At 39.8% G+C, this 25,173-nt stretch overlaps 1 protein-coding gene across 11 annotated transcripts in view; it reads left to right on the plus strand.

Moving 5' to 3' along the window:
* LOC136848032 (uncharacterized) overlaps positions 1 to 25,173 on the plus strand; it is a 68,903-nt gene that overhangs the window by 20,986 nt on the left and 22,744 nt on the right. Inside the window, exons 1-2 of one of the 11 annotated variants that reach the window (XM_067120075.1) lie at positions 282 to 305; positions 7,178 to 7,434. The exons of 2 other annotated variants lie outside the window; for them this stretch is intronic. Coding sequence is in view for 1 of the 9 variants with exons in the window: in XM_067120083.1 (XP_066976184.1) it covers positions 8,206 to 8,211 (6 nt within the window). In the remaining 8 variants the exon portion in view is untranslated. Of the gene's footprint in view, positions 1 to 173; positions 419 to 5,173; positions 5,361 to 7,174; positions 7,435 to 8,189; positions 8,212 to 9,113; positions 9,752 to 25,173 lie in introns of those variants that run through there. 8 more of the 11 variants (XR_010855914.1, XR_010855913.1, XM_067120076.1 and 5 more) reach the window with 8 other exon arrangements.

A 25,173-nucleotide genomic window follows, 5' to 3' on the forward strand; every position in this document is an offset into this window, starting at 1 on the left:
AACTGAAAAGAATAATTTGTGAAATGAAGTGGTAGATCAAACGATGCTTGGCAGGAAAATTAATACCGCTTATGAGTAATTTAATCAAGAACAATAAGAAAAAATAATCAGTATTGGCAACATTATCTTTATTATCTGCGTCTTTAACCTTCATAGCCAAATTCATGAGCCTTGGACCTTGCTATGCCATACAAGTATAACCAGAGTGGAGGCTCCTGATACGAAATACAACTGAGAGAGAGGGCTGAAGGCTCACAGCAAACCCGTCCGAAATTCAGTTCGCTTCCTGCTGCCATCCCACGAAGGTGTGTGAGTGAGTGTGTAGTGTGATACGGTGCTGGCTGACGCTCGGGTGACTTGGAGCAATTATTGCCGTTTGTTCTAATGCGTTAAGTGTTCCATTGGGCGTGATGTTCAGGTACTTGTCCTTTGTCCAGGGGTTTGATTTTTCTCCAGTTAGAAAATAATACTGTGAATATTTACCACTCGATACTAAACGCAACCGTTATGAAAGACAATACGCTTGGTATTCGTTGCCGAATATTAGCTTAGACGTATGTTTCTCATTTCTACTTGTTTATGTTTTGAAATCTTACTTTTATTTGTGGATATTGTTAATTTCATTTGCTTCTTGATGGGTAGTATGAGCGACCTGGAAGTTTTATGACGGCATAGCAGAAACACCTGTCCCTCTGAAACAGAACTATGAATATTTCTACACAAAAAAAGAAAACTGACGTGTCTTCACGATAATCTAGGGAACTATACGGTGCAAAGGATATTATGACTGCATTCGTCCCATGTGACCCTTTGTTAATACTAAATGTGTCGTCTGAATATATGTATATTTTGTGTTATTTTGCACTGAACATTTTATTCGTAAAACATTCACACTCCCACACACATTTAGTTGTGAACCATTTTATTCGTAAAACATTCACACTCCCACACACATTTAGTTGTAAAACATTTTATTCGTAAAACATTCACACTCCCACACGCATTTAATTGTAAAACATGCTTTTAGAGAAAAAATCTCTGGAGTCCTTCGACACTGAGTTGCACATTTTTTTTTTATTATTTTTCTAAATTTCGCTGAGGCAAAATCGCTAACGCCCTTGTCTTCCTCTAGAGTGTTAGTCGAGTAAGGTTGTTTACGCAGTCACATACCAATGCACTCCGTACATAAACAATGAGATTTTTAAGGAGTTGAAACAGTTAACGAGCCTTAACTGAAAACAGTCTCATCATCAGATGACTTTGATAGAGACAATTAATTAGTTGCCATTCCCAAGGGACCTCTCTAAACAATATTCAGGAAAGGTGGCGACGGCTGCGGCATCCGGGAGAGAGGATCCCTACACCTTGAATCTGCTTATTCCTACTCCTTCAAGGACGACTGCTTAGAGACGACTCGCACACAAACATACGCACTACACAAACACATGCTTCTCCATCTGGTCTGCGTTGGCAGAACATTCTTATGCGTCTATCCGTCTTCATTTTGGAAAAAAAATATTAAACCTTTCTAAGCATTATGTTTCAGAAAACAGGGACTTAACCATTTTGTTAAATGTGAGGCTTTATGGAAATGGGCTGAGATTATATGTGTTACTGAGGAATGTCAAGGATTTCCTAAAACCTCTGTAAGTAGGAAGTGTGTGTCTAATGACAACCGTGCAGGCGTGCCTGTGAATCCGCCTGGGTATATCAGTTTCTAGTTTTCTGAAAAGAAAACTATTGTGCCGGCTTTGTCCGTCCGCACTTTTTTCTGTCCGCTCTTAGTTCTTAAAAACTACTGATGCTAGAGGGCTGCAAATTGGCATGTTGATCATCCGCCCTCCAATCATCAAACATGCCAAAATGCAGCCCTCTAGCCTCAGTAGTTTTCATTTTATTTGAGGTTAAAGTTATTCGTAATCGTGCGTCTCGCAACGATAAAGGCCAGGCCACCACCGGGCCGTGGTTAAAGTTCCATGGACCGCGGCTCATACAGCATTATACCGAGACCACAGAAAGATAGATCTGTTTTCGGTGGCCTTGATTATGCGCTATACAGAAAACTCGATTGCGCCGAAGAAACTTCGGCGCATTCTTTACTTGTTAAATAATGTATACTCTAACACACATTTACTCGGAAGCATTACTGCGCGCAACAATGTACGTACGAACGTATATCTGAGAAAGAAAGACTCATTAAACAACGAAATTGTGAAAAAAAAAATGTAAAATAAAGATTTTTTGTGATTTTCCTAAACTTCTTCAAAGTAAAGTTACATGGCTAAAATCTTGAACGTAAAATGGAAACTCTTAGTTATTTATTTTGCTTGCGTTGCGATATTCACGCGTCAGTTCTCGTCATTGAAAGCATAAATGTTTGCTTGGATTTTCATATGTCACAAATCCACACAAAATTTGTGTACTCTTGAGTGTGTGCAAGCCTCAATGATATAATGAAAACTTTGTTTATAATTTACCAAGTCCTCCCAGCTGTACTGTAAATCGATACTAGATTTGGTGATATATATATGTATGTATATATATATATATATATATATATATATATATATATATATATATAAATAAATTTCTGGCTCACATCAGGATCGAACCCAGGGCAGCGCCCTTGCCTTTCAATTGAAAGACCTGGGTTCGATCCTGAAGTGAGTCAGGAATTTATTTCTGTTCCACACGTGATTGTGTGTTGATATACTGTATATATATATATATATATATATATATATATATATATATATATATATATATATGTGTGTGTGTGTGTGTGTGTGTGTAGTAATGTGTGCATATATACATATGACACTAGTTGTAACAATTGCCTGGTATCGACTTTGTCTAGGTCATTTTCACAGGACTGATATATAGTGGAAGAACTTTACAATATATATGCATGCTAATCAGGATTTACCCCCAGTTTCATTGCACCGTGGTAAAGTGTAACATAAATCACACACCGACACACACACACACACACACACACACATATATATATATATATATATATATATATATATATATATATGCGTATGTGTGTGTATGTATGCACATACATGCACATATATATATAATCCCACTTACACGTGATTCATGTTGCACTTTACCATATGTTACCTTGTTTGTGCTTTTCAGGTCTGTTGGGAAGTGAAATTTTACACACACACACACACACACACACATATATATATATATATATATATATATATATATATATATATATATACATATACATATACATATACATATACATATATATACACAATGTGTGTGTGACCACTTCCCAATAGACCTGCAAAGCACAGACAAGGTAACACTTTAAGGTTGTAATCGTGTAAAATACTGATTTTAGTGTACTTCAGACGATTCAGTAAGCGCTTCTTCAGAGTATGCATTGAGGAAAGGGCGTTAAAAATGTATGGACTGATTCGCTCTGTCCTGTGTAATTCTGAATGCCAACGCTACGAAGACAAATTTTCCGAGAAGATGCACGCTGAGAAAATATTCTTTTCTTTGATCAGTTTGTATTAACAATGTTTTATGGATTTAAGTTAATGGCTGTTTGGTGTGTGTGTGTGTGTGTAAGTGATGTGTAAAAACAAATAGAGAGAGAAAGGCCTACCAGTAATTCTACAGTTATACAAATGCAAAGACAAGTAATTGGAAAAATCCGCTGGCGCTATTATAGATGGAGATTGCGGGAAGAAATTTCTAATGAGACAATAACTGGAACGGTTTTTATTGCAAAAATTTACCCTTACTTTTAGATAACATAAAGGCAGGCCGTAATATTATCAAAAATGCCTGATTAAATTGCTCGGCAGGCAACGGATGACTGGTATCGACTGCATTTAGGTTAGGAATTTTGCAAGTAATGGTATCTCTTGAAATTCTGTCATGAGCTTCACAACTGCTTCATAAAAATGAAACCGCACCTCATCTTCCTTCCCCACACTCACATAGCCCTTCACTATCATTCCTAGGCCCCTAGCTGCAACCCCTTTCGTTCCTTTTACTGTACCTCCTTTCATATTCTCTTTCTTAGAGGAATTTATTTCTGGTGATAGAAATTCATTTCTCGCAATAATGTGGTTCTGATTCCACAATAAGCTGTAGGTCCCGTTACTAAGTAACCAATTGGTTCTTAGCCACGTAAAATAAGTCTAATCCTTCGGGCCAGCCCTCTCTTGAAGAGCTGTTAATACGCTCAGTGGTCTGGTAAAACTGAAGTATACTTAACTTCTTCCGTCTTACTTTCCACCCTCTGCTAACAATTGGTTCAGAGTGCAACTGCGATGTGTTTCTGTTACACCTTTCAAACCTTTTACTGTCAATTTCCGTTTCAGCGCTGAATGACCCCATAGGTCACAGTACTTGGCCTCTGGCCTAAATTCTGTATTCAGTTCAGTTCACTATCATTCGTTGTGTCACCAGTCTTAGCTTCTCAGTTCTCAGCGAAAAGCCTCTTAAATTCTCACAGTCGCCTCTAATCTTGACTCTTATACGCTACAGCCGTAATAATTCTTCTCATCGTATTCATTTGCATACTTTCTTTCTTTCGTAGATATAATTTAGTGTGTCTACGTTGAGTAGATAACTGGTTAGAAAATTTTCTCTTTCTTCCTCACCCTCCACCCTAATTATTGACTGAAATGTGATAAAACTGCGGACTATTCCTGCATCCCTGTGGCTCGGTAACTACCATTTTACATGCAGAATGGTCGCCATGTTTAGTACCAGCCCTTTGGGTTGAACGTAAAAACAAAAACAAAAGACCGTAAATATAAAAAACATAAACAAAACCCATAAATACAAAAAACCATAAAAAAAGGACGTAAATACTCCTGTCGCCGACTGGCGGGAGCTGGGCCGTGGCTAGTAGTTTTCAGTTTTACCTGCAATGTTTTTAAAAACATTTCAGAAGAGGTCGAGACTACAGTCTACCCCAAAACCAAATCAAAGTCCTTCAAAAGAAGGCATCGCGCTTACCTCATACAAATGGGTAAACAAGCACGTTAAAAGAAGAAGATAAGACAAATGGCCAAATATTGTAAATATATTACTATCATTCAGGCACTTTCTTAAATTCATACAGCCGACGAAGATTCGTTTGTTCAGCAATTCTGAATTGCCAAGTTTTCTGGTGTGAAAGTGAATGGGCGGTCCTTTGCTGGCGTCTTCCGTCGTGACCGCACATTACTTCAGCGCGAGTCAATTTTGTGCGAGTTTGGAGGCTGGATGGCTGTTCTCTGTCATGTGGTCACCACTGTACACAAAACCACTGTGACGAGAAATTGTCGGTTCAGCGGAGAAATGTGCTCTCAAGGGCGACGCTGTGAATTTATTATGTAAAATGGAAATGTTTCATGAATGATGAAATTTATAGAATGCTGATAGTATTTAATTCTGCGTTTTGTCTATACATGTGCATACATTTGTGTTTTTATACTTTTTTAAATCGACCTGAAATTCAGAACGAGATGTTTTTCGACCGTTTGTCAGTGATCTACATTCCTAACAAGTGTGATCTACATTTGTGAGCAGGTGCCAGGTTCTCATTGCCACAGGTGCTTAGTCTTAAAATATCATTTGACGATGACTGTGAGCTCGATATATAGATGTTTGTTACAGAACGACCGGTTAAAAGAAAAGTAGTGACATTATTTTCCGGAAAATGTCACTAAAATAGTGTGTATACGATGTGGAAAGTTAATGAAATGATTGATGGACACAGTCTTGAAAGACAGGCCATTTGTCGTCCAATGTTTTCTATTCACCGTGAATTTTGAAGGGCGCTGAGGTCAGATTCATGTCACTGTGAACGTGACCACGTTCAACGCACAAACTGGTGATGCTTCATGGAATTTCCCAGGTGATGCCCTTTATCCAGTGGATATTTCCGCTGTGGCGCCAAGGACAAAACAACTTGTAATTTGCAAGGATCAAACCCCACACCTTTGATGTCAGTTATCCACGTAAATATGAGAAGAGAGACAGAGAGAATGGTCTACTTTGGCTTGTTATCTACGCGTCACCTATTACGAGGTGATAGTGCTAAACATGGCGGAATCTCCTAGGAACGCTGTGTTTAGTACTAGGCCCTCGGGGATCAAAGTATTATATACAACCATTTCTATGATGCGTGGTCGACAAATTATATTAATAATGATATCTTCATGCGGCCGTCTACTTTACATTTACCATACGATGTTTAGTACTAGCACCTCGGAGTAGGTGACGCGTAGATAACAAGCCAAAGCATCACCGAGAGAATTCGTTGCGTAACTGTGTCATTAAATGTCGCCACACCTCGTATTAGTGTGATGCGTAAATCTGGTTTAGATCAACACAAACAAATAAATGAATGCAAAAGGATACTGCACAACTAAGGTACAACTTTTTGCTCTGTGTTAAACTAACGCACACTTTGAATGGCAAGAAATGGAACGATTTTTATGGTGATTTCGTTCGGAGATGGAACTCATAATATGGAGACAGACTGGTACAGGGGTCCTCTTGAATGATTGTAATCAGACGTTCTGCCTGAAACAGTGCAGTTGCCTGATCGAACACACTGTTTGCCTTATTGTTGTAAGATGTATATATACATTATATATATATATATATATATATATATATATATATATATATATATATATATATATATATATATATATATATATATATCTCTAACATGAAACTCTTTCATGTGCAGTTAGCTAAATTGATACTTCAGTTCTTTAAATGTAAAAATAAAACTAATGTTATCGTTAGAACTATAGTTTATAAAGTAATTTCTGTCAACAATTTCTTCTAAGCGGAATTTCCCAAGCGTCGTTTTCTATAGTAAAAGTAAGTCTATTCATCAAACACCTATGGCAAGACTCCGTTATTATTTTTCGGACTAATAAAGTAAAGCGCACAATAACATGAGCAAATGAAGATAAGCACTCCCAACAGAGTTGAAGTAAAAATAAGAGTCCTAAATTATTTATTGAGTTAGGAATTATATTATTTGTTTATAAATGGGCAGTTTATTGAAATACTCTTCTTCATTATTGGGAGTGGTTATCTTTACTTTATGCGCTATTTCTTGTTTTCATTGCTTACAAGAAAAGATGTTAACCATTTTCGTTTTGCTAATTTATTGCATATTTTTTAGTAGCTTTGTACCAGTGCTGTGAAACCAAGTATAAAAAGAAATAACATGAAAAATAACTTGACAACAACAGAGAAGAAATGCCATACAAAGAGTGAACAGCGCAAAAACGGATATCCATTGGTCAAGCGAAGCTTTTCGAATTGATCATTGCTGTGAAAAGAACTCCAGATTATTACGGATCATTTCAGTAACAGGAAATAACGTCAGAAAACGCCAGCCTCTATTGCGTCAGGCAGCGTCGTTACATAACCTAAGAGAAGGTAAGTCTGCAACCACATTGTGATTTTCCCCGGGAACAGACGGTGACTGTGATGAATTCAGCGTTATTTCTGATGAACTGAGACAGAGAGAGAGAGAAAGGGCCAACAGACAGACAAGCAGAGTTGACGAAGGAATTACATGACCAGCTTTTGTGTATTTGATTACCATTTTCAAGTGACTAAGTCCTTTCGATAAACAGTCAGAGAGCTGATCATAATTTTTATGCTAATAAAACATTTTATCTTGAAATGACAAGTAAAAGTGACATCGAATTAAAAATAAATTACTGAAGGACAAACTCGCCTTATTTGTTGTCACTATAACTCTCGTATCAACTACGATTCTCCCTTAATTTTCTCTGACCCAGTGACGACATAGTAGTTGTTGATTACGTTGCTGTGGTGCAACATTTAGCGTTGTCAGCGATCGCGTATGTTCAGGAACATTCCCGTGGAGTTCTCGTGCCATTGCCAGAAGCAATGGGGATTTCGATATGGCACGCAATATAAGAGGTGTATTCGCTTATAGCCTCGTACGGGATACGCAGTTTTAATGGCTGAGAGTGGCTATACGTACGATCGTTCCGGGAACTGCAAATGATCATATTTTAAGAAAGACAATTTTCCATGTGCAGGAAATAGAACGTTATGTCAAAAGACAGTTTTCACGTAACGGAAGTCAGACCCATTTGAAGGAGCGCTGCCATAATATCTTATATACTTCTCTTAACGAGGTCAATGGAACCGCTTAAGCTATGTCGACGTGAACCGATGCTTGTAAGGAAACAACGTTGGAAATTTTTCGAAATTAATCCTTAAGCCAGCTGTTATTTATATGTGTTCTTTATGTCATTTCCGAGTGTGCGTTAATTCAAACGTTAAGCAGTGCTGTATTTGAACATGTGCTGAGAATGTCGTTGTGGGAAATAAACGGATATTGTCGAGGGAATTGTTCTTCTGGGTTTCATAAGAAGAATATCGGTCTGCTTATGTACCTGTGGGTTCATATGTTAATCAATCTGGAACCATTATTAATGTACCTATTACTACATAATTTCATGCGATAATGATGCCTTACGACGTCCAATATCTTACCTTTGTTGTTCCCGGAATCGTTACACCGACAGACCTTGAACCGGTGTGGCCAGGACCCATTGCTCTAAACTCCGATGAATAACCTTCAGTCCATCTTTTTCTCTCTACAGTAGTTGCTGAGATTCACTTCTGTATTGCCATATATCCTTTCTTTTTCTCACTTATTTTCTTCTTAACTAACTGTTATAATACACCAACATTATACGAAGACTGAATTTATCGAGCCTGGTTGAATCTGAAGAACATTCATGAGATATGAAGCATTTCGTTTGTTTCTGAATCCCCGCACGCCCCAGGATATTTCATTTCGAGAATGGTTTGGAGTTTAAGTCGTTATATTCCTAATGAACCCCCAAAATGAAAATTTTTGTTTTGATTCATCAAATAGCGTTATCGTAAACAATTAAGAAAATTTGTTGAAATTTGTAACATTCTTTTATTGTGGGGTTTTCCATCTCTTAGTGTCAGTCGTCGCGTTGCGTTCATCTCGGGTTTATAGAGACGAAAATGTAACTGGTTTGAAATGAAGATTTCACGAGTCATCATTCTCTGGTGACAGCCTTTATTATTTCTCTTCAGTATTTTGTCCGCCGTTTTTCACTCAGAATGGTTGCAGAATCAGATGTCATCAGCCGAGTACATACCAATAATATTTCTGAAAGTACTCCTGATTTGGCGGGATCGGTTTGTTATTCCAGTAGCTTATAGAAAAGTTGCAAGGATGCTTAATTCTCTCAAAAAGATGAAATCACAGTTCATTTTTACTGCATCAGGAATGTTCAAGTAAGCCAGCCGATTTCGAAAAAGTTGCCATTGGCGCTTTAGTAGACGCAAGCCCTCGGACAAGTGCCACTTACCGCTTAGGCCTTCGAGTACCCGTGGGATATTGGTATGGTAAACAGCATAACTGGTAACTGCAGAGGCGTGTAGGCGAGGTCCTGTCACATAGCACTGAACACTCGACCCTCGACTCTCTCGAGTAAGTAGACAGTTGCCTTGTTGTTACTGTTGTAGTGACCGTCGGGCCGGAGTTCTCAAAAGATTGCTTTTCCATAGCCCCTAGATATGGTTGGAGGAGGTTTACACTGTTTTATATGAGCTACGTATTTCTTCAGTTTTCGTGTCTTTTCTCTTTGTCGGTTTTCACCTGTTTCGTAGCTGTAAATGGAGCTCAGTAGGAAGTTTTCCTAATTACCAAAGAAGAACGTTGTTGTAAGACTGGGTAAGTTTGGCTTTAAATATTATTAAAAAGTCTTATTTAGAATTTCATCTGTAAGTACGTGTCCAAAAACCTTTACATTAAAAGGCAAAAGAACACTGAACGAAAGCTCTGGTATGCAAAATGCAAACTCTTTCCGGTGTAACAAACTTTGCAACAGCGTTAAAACAAGTTGCACGAAATGTTTCGCGCTGGTCGTTTGTTTTCAGTCCTTAATTTATCATTCCATCGAGCACCTCTAGTGAAAATTGTCATGCAAGTGTACTGCATTTGTCTTTAAATTCTAGACGTTACTAGGTTTAATTTGCGTGCTGTTCGTCTGAATGTATCTATTAAAGAAAACAGTTAAACGCACGTGTGAAATCTCTCTGTCTTTCGCTCCCTATGAAACATATTTGTAATCACTCCCACAACCTCCTCGTGTGGGACTATAAGGAGAACCCGCCAGCAGATATCACTTCCCTTTGTTACCTCTTACCGCATTTCGACATCTTTCCTGCCTACTCATAACACTAAAAGACGTCAGTCAAGGTGGATGACGTCATACTTCGAATTTTTTTAACATTTACTCAGAGTGCGGGTGCTTTTTATCAGTTGTACAATTATATAATTATTTTCTTATTTTTCATAATTTTTTATTCCACATTCTTCTGCAGAGAATAATTTCAAATTGTTGGCAAGGTAGGAAAATCGAGGTAAAGGTTTTTTAAGAAATTAAGAAACGATGGTAATAAATTGAGAGCAAAATATCGAGAAACAACCACAAAAAAACCGTTCCTAAAAGTCTAACTAGTCCCCCAGTGCATTAGGAAATATTGTACAGGGAATTTCCAGCCCAGATGATCCGCAGACTAAGTAAAGAGAAATCCAATGAAGTATTTAAAAAATAACATTATAATCTTCAGCTTACTCTTTCTTAACGCTGATAATGTTTTATAGTACTCTGATGTATTTTTTCTCTAGTTATTGTTGAGCATCTGTGACGAATTGTGACACTAAGATATAATTTTTTTCCAGTAACAGATCAATGTAACTAACCAGATTCGAAACATACAATGAAAAGGCTTTTACAGATGACGTTAGTCTACGTGCTTGTATATGTCAAAGGCTGGCTTTTGTAAAGTGGCATACAAACCATTCGCACGTCCAGTCATTCAAACTCAACAAGATTCAAGTGAAACTCGATATTCTCTCTCTCTCTCTCTCTCTCTCTCTCTCTCTCTCTCTCTCTCTCTCTCTCTCTCTAAGCTCATGCAAGGCTAGACAGTAGAATTTCAGATGTCGCACCACCTCCTGCGAGGTGGAAGAAAAAACAACCGAAAGCGATCTTCCTAAAGCACCGTTGATTCTAGAAGCTCCGTTGCGTCTTGAGAAAAACGTCGGTCATTTCTTGCTCTCAGAATTGAAGATAATGATTTTTCATCCGAGACACTAAAAAGGAAATATTGTAATTCCACTCGCTATTCAGAATATAATCTCTTTATTCGCTACCGGGGTCTAAGCGATGTCAGGCAGGGCAGCCGATCGAGGCTACGGTCTACCCAACCGCCAAATCAGAGTCCTTCAAAAGAAGGCATCGTGCTTACCCCATATAAAAATGGGAAAAAGCACGTTAAACGAAGAAGAAGATTTTGGTTTACTGATGTTCATTGCTTTAGTTGGCAAGATTTAACGGACACTAAAGGAGATTTTAGAAAAATGTTGAGTTGATATGCACATTAGGCATTTATGGAGGGATGTCGGCTCCATTGATGATGCGACAACCAAGTAAACACATAATTGAATGCAAAGATGATTAGAATAAAAAATTATAAATTATAATGTTATCATAGATAATCCCAAGTATTAACAAGGGGAATGAGCTGTTATATATTACTACTGCACTCGTTTACCCGATCAGAATGGCAGCTTAGCGGATTATATATGACTAAATTAACTTCGCTTCCTTTATTTAAACTTAATGTGCTGAGGTGGTTGAACCGTGATCTTAATTTGGAGTGTCTTTGGTTTCCCGTGTTACTTGTACCTATGGCTACATTGCAATATGCCAGCGTTACTTTACCGCTTCAGGCAACATAGTTCCAAACATACAATGCACAAGTAGGCTGATATCCTTCCGAATACATATAAAACTAGTAAACGCGCAGAACCAAACGTGATTTTGATATGCCTTCATGACTTGCACATACAGGCACCACTCGTTCAAGGTTGAGAATGGGTGCATGTTTTAGCGTTGTGTGCATTGTGTGCTGGGCTTTTCAGAGCATGACAAGTTGGCGCTACTGTAATTTGTCAGTTCGCGTCAGAGATAAAATATTCGTTGGACTGTGGACAGATACATTTTCAGATACGATTCCGAAGATAGTAGCTGACTTTGTCCTATAGTTCTGAAAGAAAAAGCTTGAAGCAGGTACACTGCTGGTCAGATGGTTTAATCGACTGAGGCTCTTTTAGGAAGTACACAGTGAGTGAACCATTTTATTATGCCAGGCATTCATGTAGGGAGTTTTCTACTGATGAGAGACCGATAAAACTATTTGCTTTGTATATTATGAATTCGCTCAAGAGAGTTCCTGACTTCTGATCAACAGCGTATTTATGACAGCCTATCCGTCATATTAATGGGACGTATTTATTTTTGACCCTACCAAAAAATGTCCCACCTTTTTGAGATATCTCGTTCGTGAAACTCCGCGCAAAGCAACTTTCTGTGTTCTGTCCTTGATGCAAGGCGCAAGAGCGGAGGTGCTTAGGCTGCCACCAACATTCATTTATGACGAGAATGATGGGAGGTTTCGTTCACGCAGCTGCATTCCTTCTACAGAATTAGATGCCTCTCTCTTTTTCAAGTCTGGATGGGTCTGTATTGAAAAACCAACTTCGGTTTATTTTGTGGAATTAGTTGCAAAACGTTTCCTCATTTCTTTTTTCTGAATTTACCAAGGCGTTTAGCAGAGATTTGATCATTTGCACGAGTCCGCATGATATGTTCAAGAATGCTTTTGTTTTTAAAGAATGTTTGCAGATGGAAATGCATACATACAACTCGCCTTTGTACGATAAAGCTTTACTGAACATCTTTTAATAGCAGTTTGGTCTACTGAATCAGACGCTGTCATTCAAGAATTGTTATAATGCTTATATATTTTTCTGTGTCTGGCTGTTTAATTTGGTTAACTGATTCATTTTAACTGAATAATGCTTATCTGCAATGCATAAAAGTCACTTTATTCTTCAGTGCCAGAGTCATTTTTATTGTAGATCTTTATAAGAGCCCAGCTTAATTAATGCTATTATAAGTTACTGATATGGTAATTGAAAATACAATATCACTCATTATTTATGGCTTTGAAACTATCAACAGACTGGTCAAAATTTCAGTGATACGTCATTCTATAGCAGTAAGCGCCTTAGTAGTCTAACCTGTGAAGAGAGAGAGAGAGAGAGAGATTTTGATGAATGGTTTCCTCCTGGTGGAATGAAGATTTACATAGTCGAGGTCTTCATGTTTGACGGTGCGTTGATCACTCAAGTCGGTCTAGTCTATTAGGTTTTCTCTCCTTATCTGTCTCACCACCACAGTTGCGTCCCACAGCAGTTAACTAACAAACTGGTACCTGATTCAGTGGGTTTTAAGAACAGAGTGCCCATATCGTTCCATCCTTGCCCATTCGATCGAACCTTAGGTACCTTGTTTGAGAGAGAGAGAGAGAGAGAGAGAGAGAGAGAGAGAGAGAGAGTAAGCATATTAATTATTCTCTTCAGCGTACCAGGAATTTTCCAGTCGTTAAACTCCATCCATGTAGCCCAGTAGTGTCTATTCATGATTTATGATTATCTTGGACTGAGGAATTTTAATTTTTTGCATTGCCAGTTCGGAAGGAAAGATATAAACAGTAATTATCTTTCACGATCTATAGACACAATTTGAAGAACGTGCTAAATTTCACTATTGTTCTGAGGGCGTCTCCCTCTACACCTGCCCTGACATCCGTCGTGCTGGTCGAGTGAAACAGCTGAGTTATGATCTTTGTTTTCTCCAACAGTCATTGAACCATCTGACTAACACGTTTTGTGCTAATCGTTGAAGAATTTACATTTGCTTATCCGTATCTGCTGTCTTGCGTGGAATGAAATGAGTCACAGCGGAGGCGAATTATATCTCGTAACATACAGGCTACTGGCAATGATATTACTTCTTTCGTTTATAGTCTAGAAGCAAAGCAATAAAATTACAGTAAATATTAAAATTACAGTAAATATATACATTTTTTTTCACGTTAACATCACCATTTCTGAGTAAGTGTGCACGTGACTTCTTTCTTTAATTTTGTCGACTGCGGCAATAAGCACCTTGACTCCTGGTGTATTAGTAATGGGCGCCTCTCGACCAAGGTCTGCGTTTCTGAAACGAAGGAATTCGTTCTCATCGCCATTTAGTGCTCCGTCTCACACACATGCACTTGACGTTTTAACGCGTCAACACAATTGTTACCTCGTCATCTAACTCAACGGAACTTGGGACAGCATTAGCTCTGGCGAGTGTTCCTTGTCTCACCAGCTTCGGACCCCTTAGCACATTTCCTTCCTCTTTTTCTTTTTCTTTCTTTTCTTTTATTATTCCTCGACTTTAATCGTGACTGTACGATCCTTTATGAAAGTAATACTTACATTAGACTGTTTCTTAGTCATATGAACCTTCCGTTCCCATCGCTGTCCTGGAAAAGTGGCATCTAAAAATAATAATAAAAACAAAGAATAACGAATGACAACTAAATTTCCTAGATCCTAACGAGAGAAGCGAAGAACGTCGTTGAGATTACGTCGAGGCATTTAGATGGACAATATTATAAGACCGAGATTTAAACGTTAAAAAAATTCATTTTACAGATGTTGCTTATTGGTATGGTTCTGTTCTTTTATTGACAGTTACTTATCATTCCCTACTGATGACAGAAAGTGCGATCCGAAACGTCCCAATGTTAGCGGCGTATTAGAAATGAAAATCCAGCTCCTCACTTAGTAATTGTGCTGTCAGTAAAGAATTTTGTCTATTCATAGTCATACCATTAGCTGTAGACTTTTTAATAGAAGACAGCTCATAAAAGCTTAGTTTTTATTGTCACTTACCGTTCCTTTCTCTACTCTAGAAATTTAGAATTTTTTTTTTAGTATAACCTCTCCTGAGGAAGGCAGGTGTCAAGATAAAACTAGTACAAAACACGCCGAAGTCTCTTCGGCTCAGTCGAGTTTTCTGTACAGCGTATAATCAAGGTCACCACCGAAAATAGATCTATCCTTCAGTGGTCTCGGTATAATGCTGTATGAGCCGCGGCCCATGAAACTTTAACTACGGGCCGGTGGTGTCCTATCTTATATCTTTGCCAGAAGCACGATTATAACTAACTTTAAGCTTAAATAAAATAAAAACTACTCAGGCTAGAGGGCTGCAATTTGGTATGTTTGATGATTGGAGGGTGGATGATCAACATACCAATTGGCAGCCCTCTAGCCTCGGCAGGTTTTAAGATCTGAGGGCGGACAGAAAAAAAGTGCGGACGGACAGACAAGGCCGGCACGATAGTTTTCTTTTCAGAAAACTAAAATGGGATGATAAATTCCCTTTAACCACGATATTGAACCCTACATTTTGGATTTCTATTAATAATTTTTCACTTGTTGCACATCATTATTATTATTATTATTATTATTATTATTATTATTATTATTATTATTATTATTATTATTATTTTGCTGTGTTTGTTATAACAGCGTGGTCATCTAAGTACATAACGTATTGCACCACCTGACCTGACATGGACTTCCCGGCAGGTTTCTCTCTTTTCAGTTCAAAAAGGAATCATTTTCCCATTGATTCTCAGTTCGTAATGTTTGAAGAACTTCTCTAGAAAGTTGAGGGGAAGACAAACCAGATGGTTTTTTCCCAATCATTTCTAAGCTGAACGTGTATTTTCTAATGGAAAGAATCTCAGACATCTGACAAAATTGTTGTTGAATTTACTTTTTTCCTTTTTTGTAAGTTGGTTTATTCAAAAAGGTGGCTTTCAGAGCATGTCGCAAAAAAAAGTGGCAAACCTATCTGCATCCTAATGGCTATTCGTAAGATCGCTAAGTCAAAATGTTTCCTGATAATCAGTTTGCACATGGGAATAATTGGTTTGGTAAGATGATGCTTTGGGTCTTTCAAAATTCTACTCTCGACAGACCCGCTTACAGATGCAATATTTATTTGGACTCGTTCAAAGGTGATTTAATACGGATTTTGGCACCGATCTTTTTCATTTCTTGTAGAATTCACGATTAATACAAGTCACAAGGCAATATATATATATATATATATATATATATATATATATATATATATATGTATATATATATATATATATATATATATATATATATATATATATATATATATATATATATATATATATGATTATGATCACTTTTTGTACGTGATTCATTTATCACACATTACCACAGGTGAAAAATAAGAGACGGGGTGTAGGTCCTGACCGGTTTCGACTTTATTTTCAAGCCATTGACGAAAATAAAGTCGAAACCGGTCAGGACCTACGCCCTATCCCTATATTTTCCGCCTGTGTATGTGTGATTATATATATATATTGTGACGAAGTGTCCAGTGTCTGTTCTTCAAATCAAACCTGATATCTAAGTGCTTGTCTGGGAGTCTAAGACACCATTTATATATGGGGAAATGGTCCAGTCTAGTGCACCATTTATATATGGTGACCCTGGAGTGTCAGTGTCTGTTCTTTAAATCAAACCTGGTATCTAAGTGCTTAATATTTGATTACCAAACTTACCAATTATTCAACAATTATAGTTACCTCACAAAAAGCCAGACACCTGAACCCTCATCACACATAAAAGACGACTGATTTCTCTAAAGGCAACAGTGATCCCTTATAAAACTTATCAATCATGAAAGAAAGCAGATAAAGTTCGTTAAACAGGTGTGAGGTAAAATCTAAGGGCATCACTCCATTAACATTATAAAGTTCAAGTATTTCTATTTATTTCATTTCCCTGGTTCGACCTCACTTCAATTACTTGAAGGAAAACATCTCACTTACCACTCTATCCCTAATTCAAATCAAAATTACTGGTGGGTCAATGAATGAAACTCTGATATAATATTTTAAATACAAAAATTTATTTCTAAATTCAAAGATTATACATGACATTTAACAGTCTCAGGAAATTATTATTATTTGGAAACAAAAAAAATTGGATTAAATCTGAATTAATCATCAGTCAAAATTAAATCAGAAATTAATTTATTAATTCATCAAAAATTATTCAAGAAAGATTTAAATTGTTAAATAACAAAACTTGATTGAAAGGAAATATACTGTAAGTAAATTAATTCCACGTATTAAACAAAATAAGGCAAATAAATCAATCATATAAAAATGTGGATACAAAAGACACAGAAATATACTCTGCAAAAGATTAAATATCCAAAAATGTAAAGCAAAAATTAAGGCAATAGCAAACACATCACATATATGTATAAAAGAAAAATTCTTCAAAAGATAAAGCATAAAACATATAACACGAAAAAATATTAAAAAGTGAAAAGGTATCTTTACATATAACCACTCTAAATATTTTTCTTAGTGCACTAGAAACCCACAATTATATATGTTTACAATACCTTGGTACCAAATGCTTCGTGTCTTTAACCAGGCGCCGTTACACACACTTAATAAAATACACTGTTCAGATAACTCAGACACATTTACTAAGGAATTAAACAGTTAAAGAATATGAGTGACCATCGTCTACCAAAATATCAATTACATTAAAACGGGACATTCGTAATCCCGAGAGCGAGCGAGCGAGCGAGAGAGAGAGAGAGAGAGAGAGAGAGAGAGAGAGAGAGAGAGAGAGAAGAGAAACGCGGAGCGGAAAAACGCAGCTCCTTTCCACAACGCTTTTTGGTCTCTTTGAGTGTCGACTCCTCTGTATGGGCGTCTATCTACGTGGTAGGTCTAACCACAGTGTTTTGATCGAGTCCCAGTGGAATGCATTACTTAAGCAGTTTTGAAAATACACGAACAACGACTGCCCTGTCCCTTCTCTCTCTACACACCTACCGTGCTCTCTCAACGCCACGCACACTGTCCCTTCTCACAAACTACACAGAGTGCAATCATTTTACCTACGCTAACTCTTTTACGGTATACGCGTATCTGAACACAAAGTCATACAGCATACACAACACACAAATACACACGGGGAGATTTCTGTATTATGAAAACCACAGCATAAGAATATATATATATATATATATATATATATATGTGTGTGTGTGTGTGTGTGTGTGTGTGTGTGTACAAAAACATGTATATATATGTATAGTATAAATATATATATATATATATATATATATATATATATATATATATATATATATATATATATATATATATATATATATATATATATATATATATATTGTTACGTGTGGGAGGTCTTGGTTGATCATGTATTATTCAATTTACGTAATTTTTACGGCCCTGCAAACCAAGATTACACGTAACCTGTCACTTGAAGCCAAAAGTTAACCTCAAAGACAGACGTTAATTAGCCAAAAGGTCGCCAGTTAGGGTTATTAACCTTAACAAAGAATATTTGAGATGAATTTGATTTTAAACGCAACGGTTCTTCCAAACATTCGACCTTGAGGCAATCAAAGCATCGAGATTTAACCTGATTTTGCTTACCTAAATCTAGGTATTTTACTGGAATAATGGGGTTGAAGCTAACAATAAAATAATTTGACTTAATCTAGACTTTGTAAACACATATACCTAAGTGGTGGCTGAAGGAAGAAAACAAGGAAAAAATGTGAAATACAGAAAAGAACTAGTCAATCGACGAAGCTTCAACAAGAATCGGACTTACCGTGAACGCCGAAGTCGCTGCGCAAACGAGGAACCTCAGGAGTCGTATTCTGGCAGTCTTCCCAATTCACTAATTAAGATAGACGAGGAGAGAAAGTAAATAAAGAATAAAGAATATCGTTGGACGCACGCAGCGTCACCCTGGTTCCGTGACCGCTGGGATCTCTCACTCTCTGACTGACCCGACCTAAGCCGTTCTTCCAGAGGACTTATACCGCCCGGGCAATCCGACCTTGACAAAGGCATCGTCAAATGCATAGAATAAAGCTTAAGGGCCACCATAACTAGGGGTCATTGAGCGTAAACCCTCTCTGAGGCTTAGGTCCCTAATGCCCTAACATATTTTGTTTACAAACTTTCCAGCCTATGCTACGCCATTTGTCTAAGGCGGTGATTGTTATTTTAAATTGCCTACCCTACCCGGCGGGCAGAGATGTTCTCTGTCGAGGTCAATTGGCCTAATATTCCTACACCTAACTACATCGAGGCGAACAGCAGTAATATTTATAAAAGCTCCCCCTTAGAGGGCCTTCACTCCCTTTTCGGGCGTGAAGGTCTATACTAAACAAGCTGTTCGCCTCTCGTAGGTTACTCTCCTTCCCTGAGCAGATTAGTCCTGGTTAGCCTACCTAGCTACAGAACTACCTAACCCTAGATAGGATATGAGCTATATTCACTACTTTACCTAATTCTAATAGTACTGGAAGGTGCTTACGGTTATTATAGGCTACCTCCTACAATCATGATGTGTTTTAGACCTAGCCTAGTGGTACATTCTATGATATTCCCTAGCCTAACCTATCCTAACCCGACCGTAGCACCAACATAAGAGTTAATATTCTAACTAAATTACAACATGGTTTATGTTCAATACAATTAAAATTTACTAGTTAATTCATGAGGGTTGCCTCATATGATAAATGGGTGCCTCACTGAGGTCTTAGGCCATGCGTGTCACGAGCATCGTGGCTCGTTTCACAATAGTTGAGATTACTGAAATTAGTTAGGCTACTTACATGATTACTGCGGCTCGGTGGTAAGTGGAAAGAACAAGGTTACTAAATTGATGTACTGTACTTTAAGGTGGCCTAGGCTATGCACAATGAAAGGAAGAGATCACACTGGCTACCTCCTCTGGGCAAGGGGCCAGGATCACTCTTAGATGTTAGGGCACTGTGCCGAGAGGGCACTAGTGCCAGGATGAGCATATAGCTCGGCAACTACTGGGCTCTCTTCCGCCCCTTCTTCTTCTTCTTCGGTTTCCTCCAAGGCCTATCAGTAGCTTGCCTAGCAGGTGATGAGAGCACCAACTCCGGGACAGGCCAGAAGGGCTAGCGGGGCGCGAAGTCAGGGGCAACTGCAAAAGCTGCGGGAGGACTCCCTACTCTGGCTGCTGCGACAACCGGAGCGAGAGCGATCTCGACTTCTGCGTCCGAGGATGCCAGTTCCTGGTCTTCAAGGAAGGGGTACCATTTCGATCCTCCAGGGTTCATCCTGGAATCAAATTTTGTGAAGAAGAAGCAAAGAAGAAGTTTCGGGTGCTGGAGGCTCTCCAGTCGCGATGATCAACTGCATGGGGAACCCTAAATCTCCCGGAGGAGGATTCGCCTCATGATTTAGACCCGGCATAGAGGCCTTTTCCATTGGTAGCTCAACGTCCGTGGCGGACGGAGTCTGGCACTGCTCAGTGCTCGCAAGTGGCACTGGCAGCAGTTGAGGGTCAGGCATGCCTGACAAGGGGTCCGGAGGTGCACTACCTCGCGGACGACTTGTGGTTGGCTGCGGCAGAGATTCCTGCCCCAGCGGGAGATCGTAGCCTCTCGGTGAGTTTTGTTCGGGGGCGTCCGCTGGGCGTTGCTTGCTTGGGCAGCCCTCCCAATTTGTGGAGTGGTCTGCCCGCTTGCACGTCCTGCAGCGGTACTGCTCCTCCTGAATCTCTCTTCGCGGAGGAGGACCTCTTGGTGGGCCAGCCCTTCGCGATTGGAGAGGGCTAGGCCTGAAATAATTTGGTTTATGCCCCTTCCGCGGACCACTTTGGTGGGCGGAAGGTGGAGGTTTGTCATGGTTGAGAGGTTTACATGTGGCCTCCGTGGAGGAGGTAACGTGGCTGCGGAGTGGCGTTGGTGACGGGCTTCCGCAGAGAAGATCCCGACCCAACAAGAAGGCCACTCCGGGCCGAATTCCACCTACCACGCCGAGGCGGTGGGGTATCGTGCCCCAAGGTGTCATAACCTGGAGTTGGACAGTAGGAACAGTGATGGTGTGGCCCTCTATCCACTTCATTTCCCACCGCGTTTCTTCGTCAACCATGGCACCGGCTGGCACTTGGGCCCTAGTGATCAGGCTAATGTCTGCCGCCAGTGTCTACTGTGACCGGAAGGGTCACGGGCAGGCTAGTGCTCTGAAGAGGGCCACCGAGATGAACTGGGTTTCAGTCTCTCGGGGTAAAGGATCCGGTGCGGACCAGCAGCAGAAAATGAAGTGCTGATTAGGTTGACAAATTTGGTGGTGGGGACATGATGTGGACAGGCCGGAGATCCAGCATTGTAGTGGCTAGCAGCCCCACAGGATCTGCACGGGCCTTTTGGATGGGCTCGGTGGCCTGCAGTAACTGTTGGAGGAGGGCTGAGCGGATGAATCGGGAGCGGAGTTCTGGCTGGTAGGGTTAGGCTGCTTATTAGTGCCGAGTTTGTATCGGCACTCAGCTTCAGCGTGGCCCCCTTCTTGCAATAGTTGCACAGGGTCTTGCTAGGCAGTCCATTCTTCGGCGAGTGGAGTTCGAGAGGTAGGCCGGAGGGATGATTCGCTTCTGAGAGGTGCTATGCGACTGATTGAAAGTTTCCCACGAATCAGCCATGCGACAAGCTTCCATAAGTGTGGAGGGCTGTTTATCGTTAAGATATACCGCAAAGGGCCCTGGCACACATTGGAAAAGGTCTTCTAGCATGGTCCGATTGAAGAGATCCTCAAGCGTCGTGCAGGCCAAGGAGTCGAACCAGCGCGTCCCGGACTGGGTTTTGTGACATGCCCATTCCGTCCAAGACCAGCCGACTTCCTTGGCAAGACTCGAACCGTTGTCTCCATTTTTCTGGGGTTATTTCGTAGGCCTTTGTAATGACTCTACGAACTTCCGCCATGTTGCCTCTCTGGCTCTTCTCCAGTGAGCGGCGCTGCCTTGGCTTTTCCCTCCATATGCTTGGCTAGTATTAAGGCTCTCTCCGTCTCCGTGGTGCTGTAGTTATCGAAAAGAGCCTCGATCTCCTCCAGCCATGCTTCTGGCTCGTCCTCAGTCCACTTGGGGACTAGGGAATTGATGCTCGAAATTGGAGCGTTTGATGCAGCAGGTGTAGAACTGGAGGCTTGATGGCTAGCCATAGCCGGCATTCTCCATTTTCGCTCTCTCAAGCTCTCGAGCTCCTTCTCCTTTAGGGCTAACTCAGTTTCCTTGCAGGCTAACTCATGCTGTCTCCTTCTTTCTTCTCTTTCTTCTTCATATTGCCTTTGCTCGGCTTCATACACCCTTCGTTCTTCTTCATACTTCCTCTGCTCGGCTTCATACTTCCTCTGCTCGAGTCTTTCTTCCTTCTCCCGCTTGGCCAAGTCGTCCACTTGCTCCTTAACCCAGGTAGTAAGTTCCGAGCCGGTGAGACCTGCCGCCGTCCCCAGCCCCAGGAAAGTTTTATAATGCTCTGCTGCCATGGTTCTGGTGGGAAGGGCGTCTAACCGGGGTCGACGGGCGTACTTGGGCAGCGAGGAAGTGTCTCTTCAAATGACGTGGCACCCTTTCAAAAGGTGGCACTGTAGTTTGGGTGTGCCGTGTACAGGTCACACTGGTGGCACTCAGTATCCCTAGGCACTGGTGCAGGTTAGGTTCCAGAAGAACTTTGGTTTTGTTTTATTTATTTTACTGGATTCTTGCTTGGTGGCACTTATGGTGCCAATGTGTTTCCTAGGGACCCTCTACTGGAGTCCAACTAGGCTATATGGGAGGAAAGGCACTCTACACCCCTGCAGAGTGCAACAATCGAATGAGAGAGAAAGGGGGAAGGTAAAGAGAGAGAGAGAGAAGTAAGCTATTCAAGTGATGATGAGTGCTGCAAATTATTGGCACTGTGGAATAAAGTGAATTTGGTTTTTTTTTTTTTTTTTCTTAAAGATCCTCGTGAGTGGCTGGTCCCAGTACTGGCCCCTTTTTTTTTGGGTGAAAACTACTGTTGGCTTTTTGGTCTGGATAGCAGGCCTCACTCGTGACCGACAGTTTATCACTGTATTGTAATTACTCTTAACTTGTCCTCATCTATTGTGGGACAGAGGTGTTTTCTTTTAATTGGTTTAAGTATTCGAATTAATTAGCCTAGTGTCGGGCGTTCTTTCTTTGAAGAGGGTCACGTACACTTAGGTTAGGAATGCTTACTTGAATGACGAGAGAGAGAGAGAGAGAGAGAGAGAGAGAGAGAGAGAGAGAGAGAGAGAGAGAGAGAGATTTTCAATCAGCGAATTTCTTGCTGCTTGAGAACATGTAAACAAAAGATTTTATACATGCACAATGGCATGGATCTTAATAAAATGATATAGATGCGTCGTCTTGGCTTCCCTTAGGGATTACTTTATTATCTTAATTTTCCGGGAGCCGACGTCACAAAAGTTTATCGTAAAATTTTAAATTTTCTTTATATGATTTTATAGTAGGTATTCGTATAGGAACTTGTTATTACTCCTAACTAAGGCCTATCTTTCCCTGCCTAAATTATCTTTTGTTTTTCCTAGCTAAGATATTAGGAGGTGGGTTAACTTCTAAAAGCAAAAAAAAAGAAATGCCCCCAAGAGTGTCTGGGCAGAGGTCACAATAACAAGGTCGTCTTGAGATGGCGGCCAAGGTCCCGTTAGGCCTAAATTTCAAAACAACCTCGGCTTGCGAGGAAACCCCAAAATGGCCGTTCTCTCACAAACAGTTCAACAATTTTGAATACAAAAACGGCAGAGGAATCCAAGATGGCGGGTATTTCCTTTTAGCACCAAATTCAAAATAACAACGAAACAAATGCAGGTATCCAGATTTTACTTTAAATATACCAATCATGCATAGCGTTTTACGTTACGGATGGAAAACTAAATTACCAAACAACTTTGTCTTTGTTATTATTATTCTCACCCGGACATTAAACAAAGAATGAAAAGAGAAATGCTAGCTTGGAACGGACCAAATTTACGTTGTTGAAAACGGTACCTTTATTGTAAAATTACTATTTCAGTTCGTTTGCTACTTCACTGACACGGTTTTGAATGATTCCCTATATGCAAACAATAACGATCGGAATTGCCGACGCGATTTCTAAATTACTTTGTGTACATGAAACAGGCTCCGCTTTTTCCCGGCCTTAAGATTCGTTTCTTGAACGACTTCTCTCACGGTCCGAACACGGTAAAATGCCCTTGTCTTAGACGTTATAAATTATGACTCTCTGCTCTCGTTTCACCACTTTCCTACGCTAATTCTCGCTACACTTGTTATTATAACTATTCTCTTTACTGCTTATTATTATGCCTCGTTCCTTGTTTGGAAGAATGAAATGGAGTTCGATATCTGACTTTTATTTTTTGGAATTAATGTAATTTTAATTTCCTTTTCTCCAGATTCTTTCTCTAAAATGTACTTTAGATTCTACGCAAGGTCGCCAATGTTACGTGTGGGAGGTCTTGGTTGATCATGTATTATTCAATTTACGTAATTTTACGGCCCTGCAAACCAAGATTACACGTAACCTGTCACTTGAAGCCAAAGTTAACCTCAAAGACAGACGTTAATTAGCCAAAGGTCGCCAGTTAAGGGTTATTAACCTTAACAAAGAATATTTGAGATGAATTTGATTTTAAACGCAACGGTTCTTCCAAACATTCGGACGCGAGGCAATCAAAGCATCGAGATTTAACCTGATTTTGCTTACCCTAAATCCTAGGTATTTTACTGGAATAATGGGGTTGAAGCTAACAATAAAATAATTTGACTTAATCTAGACTTCGTAAACACATATACCCTAAGTGGTGGCTGAAGGAAGAAAACAAGGAAAAAAATGTGAAATACAGAAAAGAACTAGTCAATCGACGAAGCTTCAACAAGAATCGGACTTACCGTGAACGTCGAGTCGCTGCGCAAACGAGGAACCTCAGGAGTCGTATTCTGGCAGTCTTCCCAATTCACTAATTAAGATAGACGTAGGAGAGAAAGTAAATAAAGAATAAAGAATATCGTTCGGGCACGCACGCAGCGTCACCCTGGTTCCGTGACCGCTGGGATCTCTCTCACTCTCTGACTGACCCGACCTCGCTTCGTTCTTCCAGAGGACTTATACCGCCCCGGGCAATCCGACCTTGACAAAGGCATCGTCGAATGCATAGAATAAAGCTTAAGGGCCACCATAACTAGGGGTCATTGAGCGTAAACCCTCTCTGAGGCTTAGGTCCCTAATGCCC

The sequence above is a fragment of the Macrobrachium rosenbergii genome, chromosome 18 (genome assembly GCF_040412425.1).
Source record: "Macrobrachium rosenbergii isolate ZJJX-2024 chromosome 18, ASM4041242v1, whole genome shotgun sequence".
In the NCBI taxonomy this organism is placed as follows: domain Eukaryota; kingdom Metazoa; phylum Arthropoda; class Malacostraca; order Decapoda; family Palaemonidae; genus Macrobrachium; species Macrobrachium rosenbergii.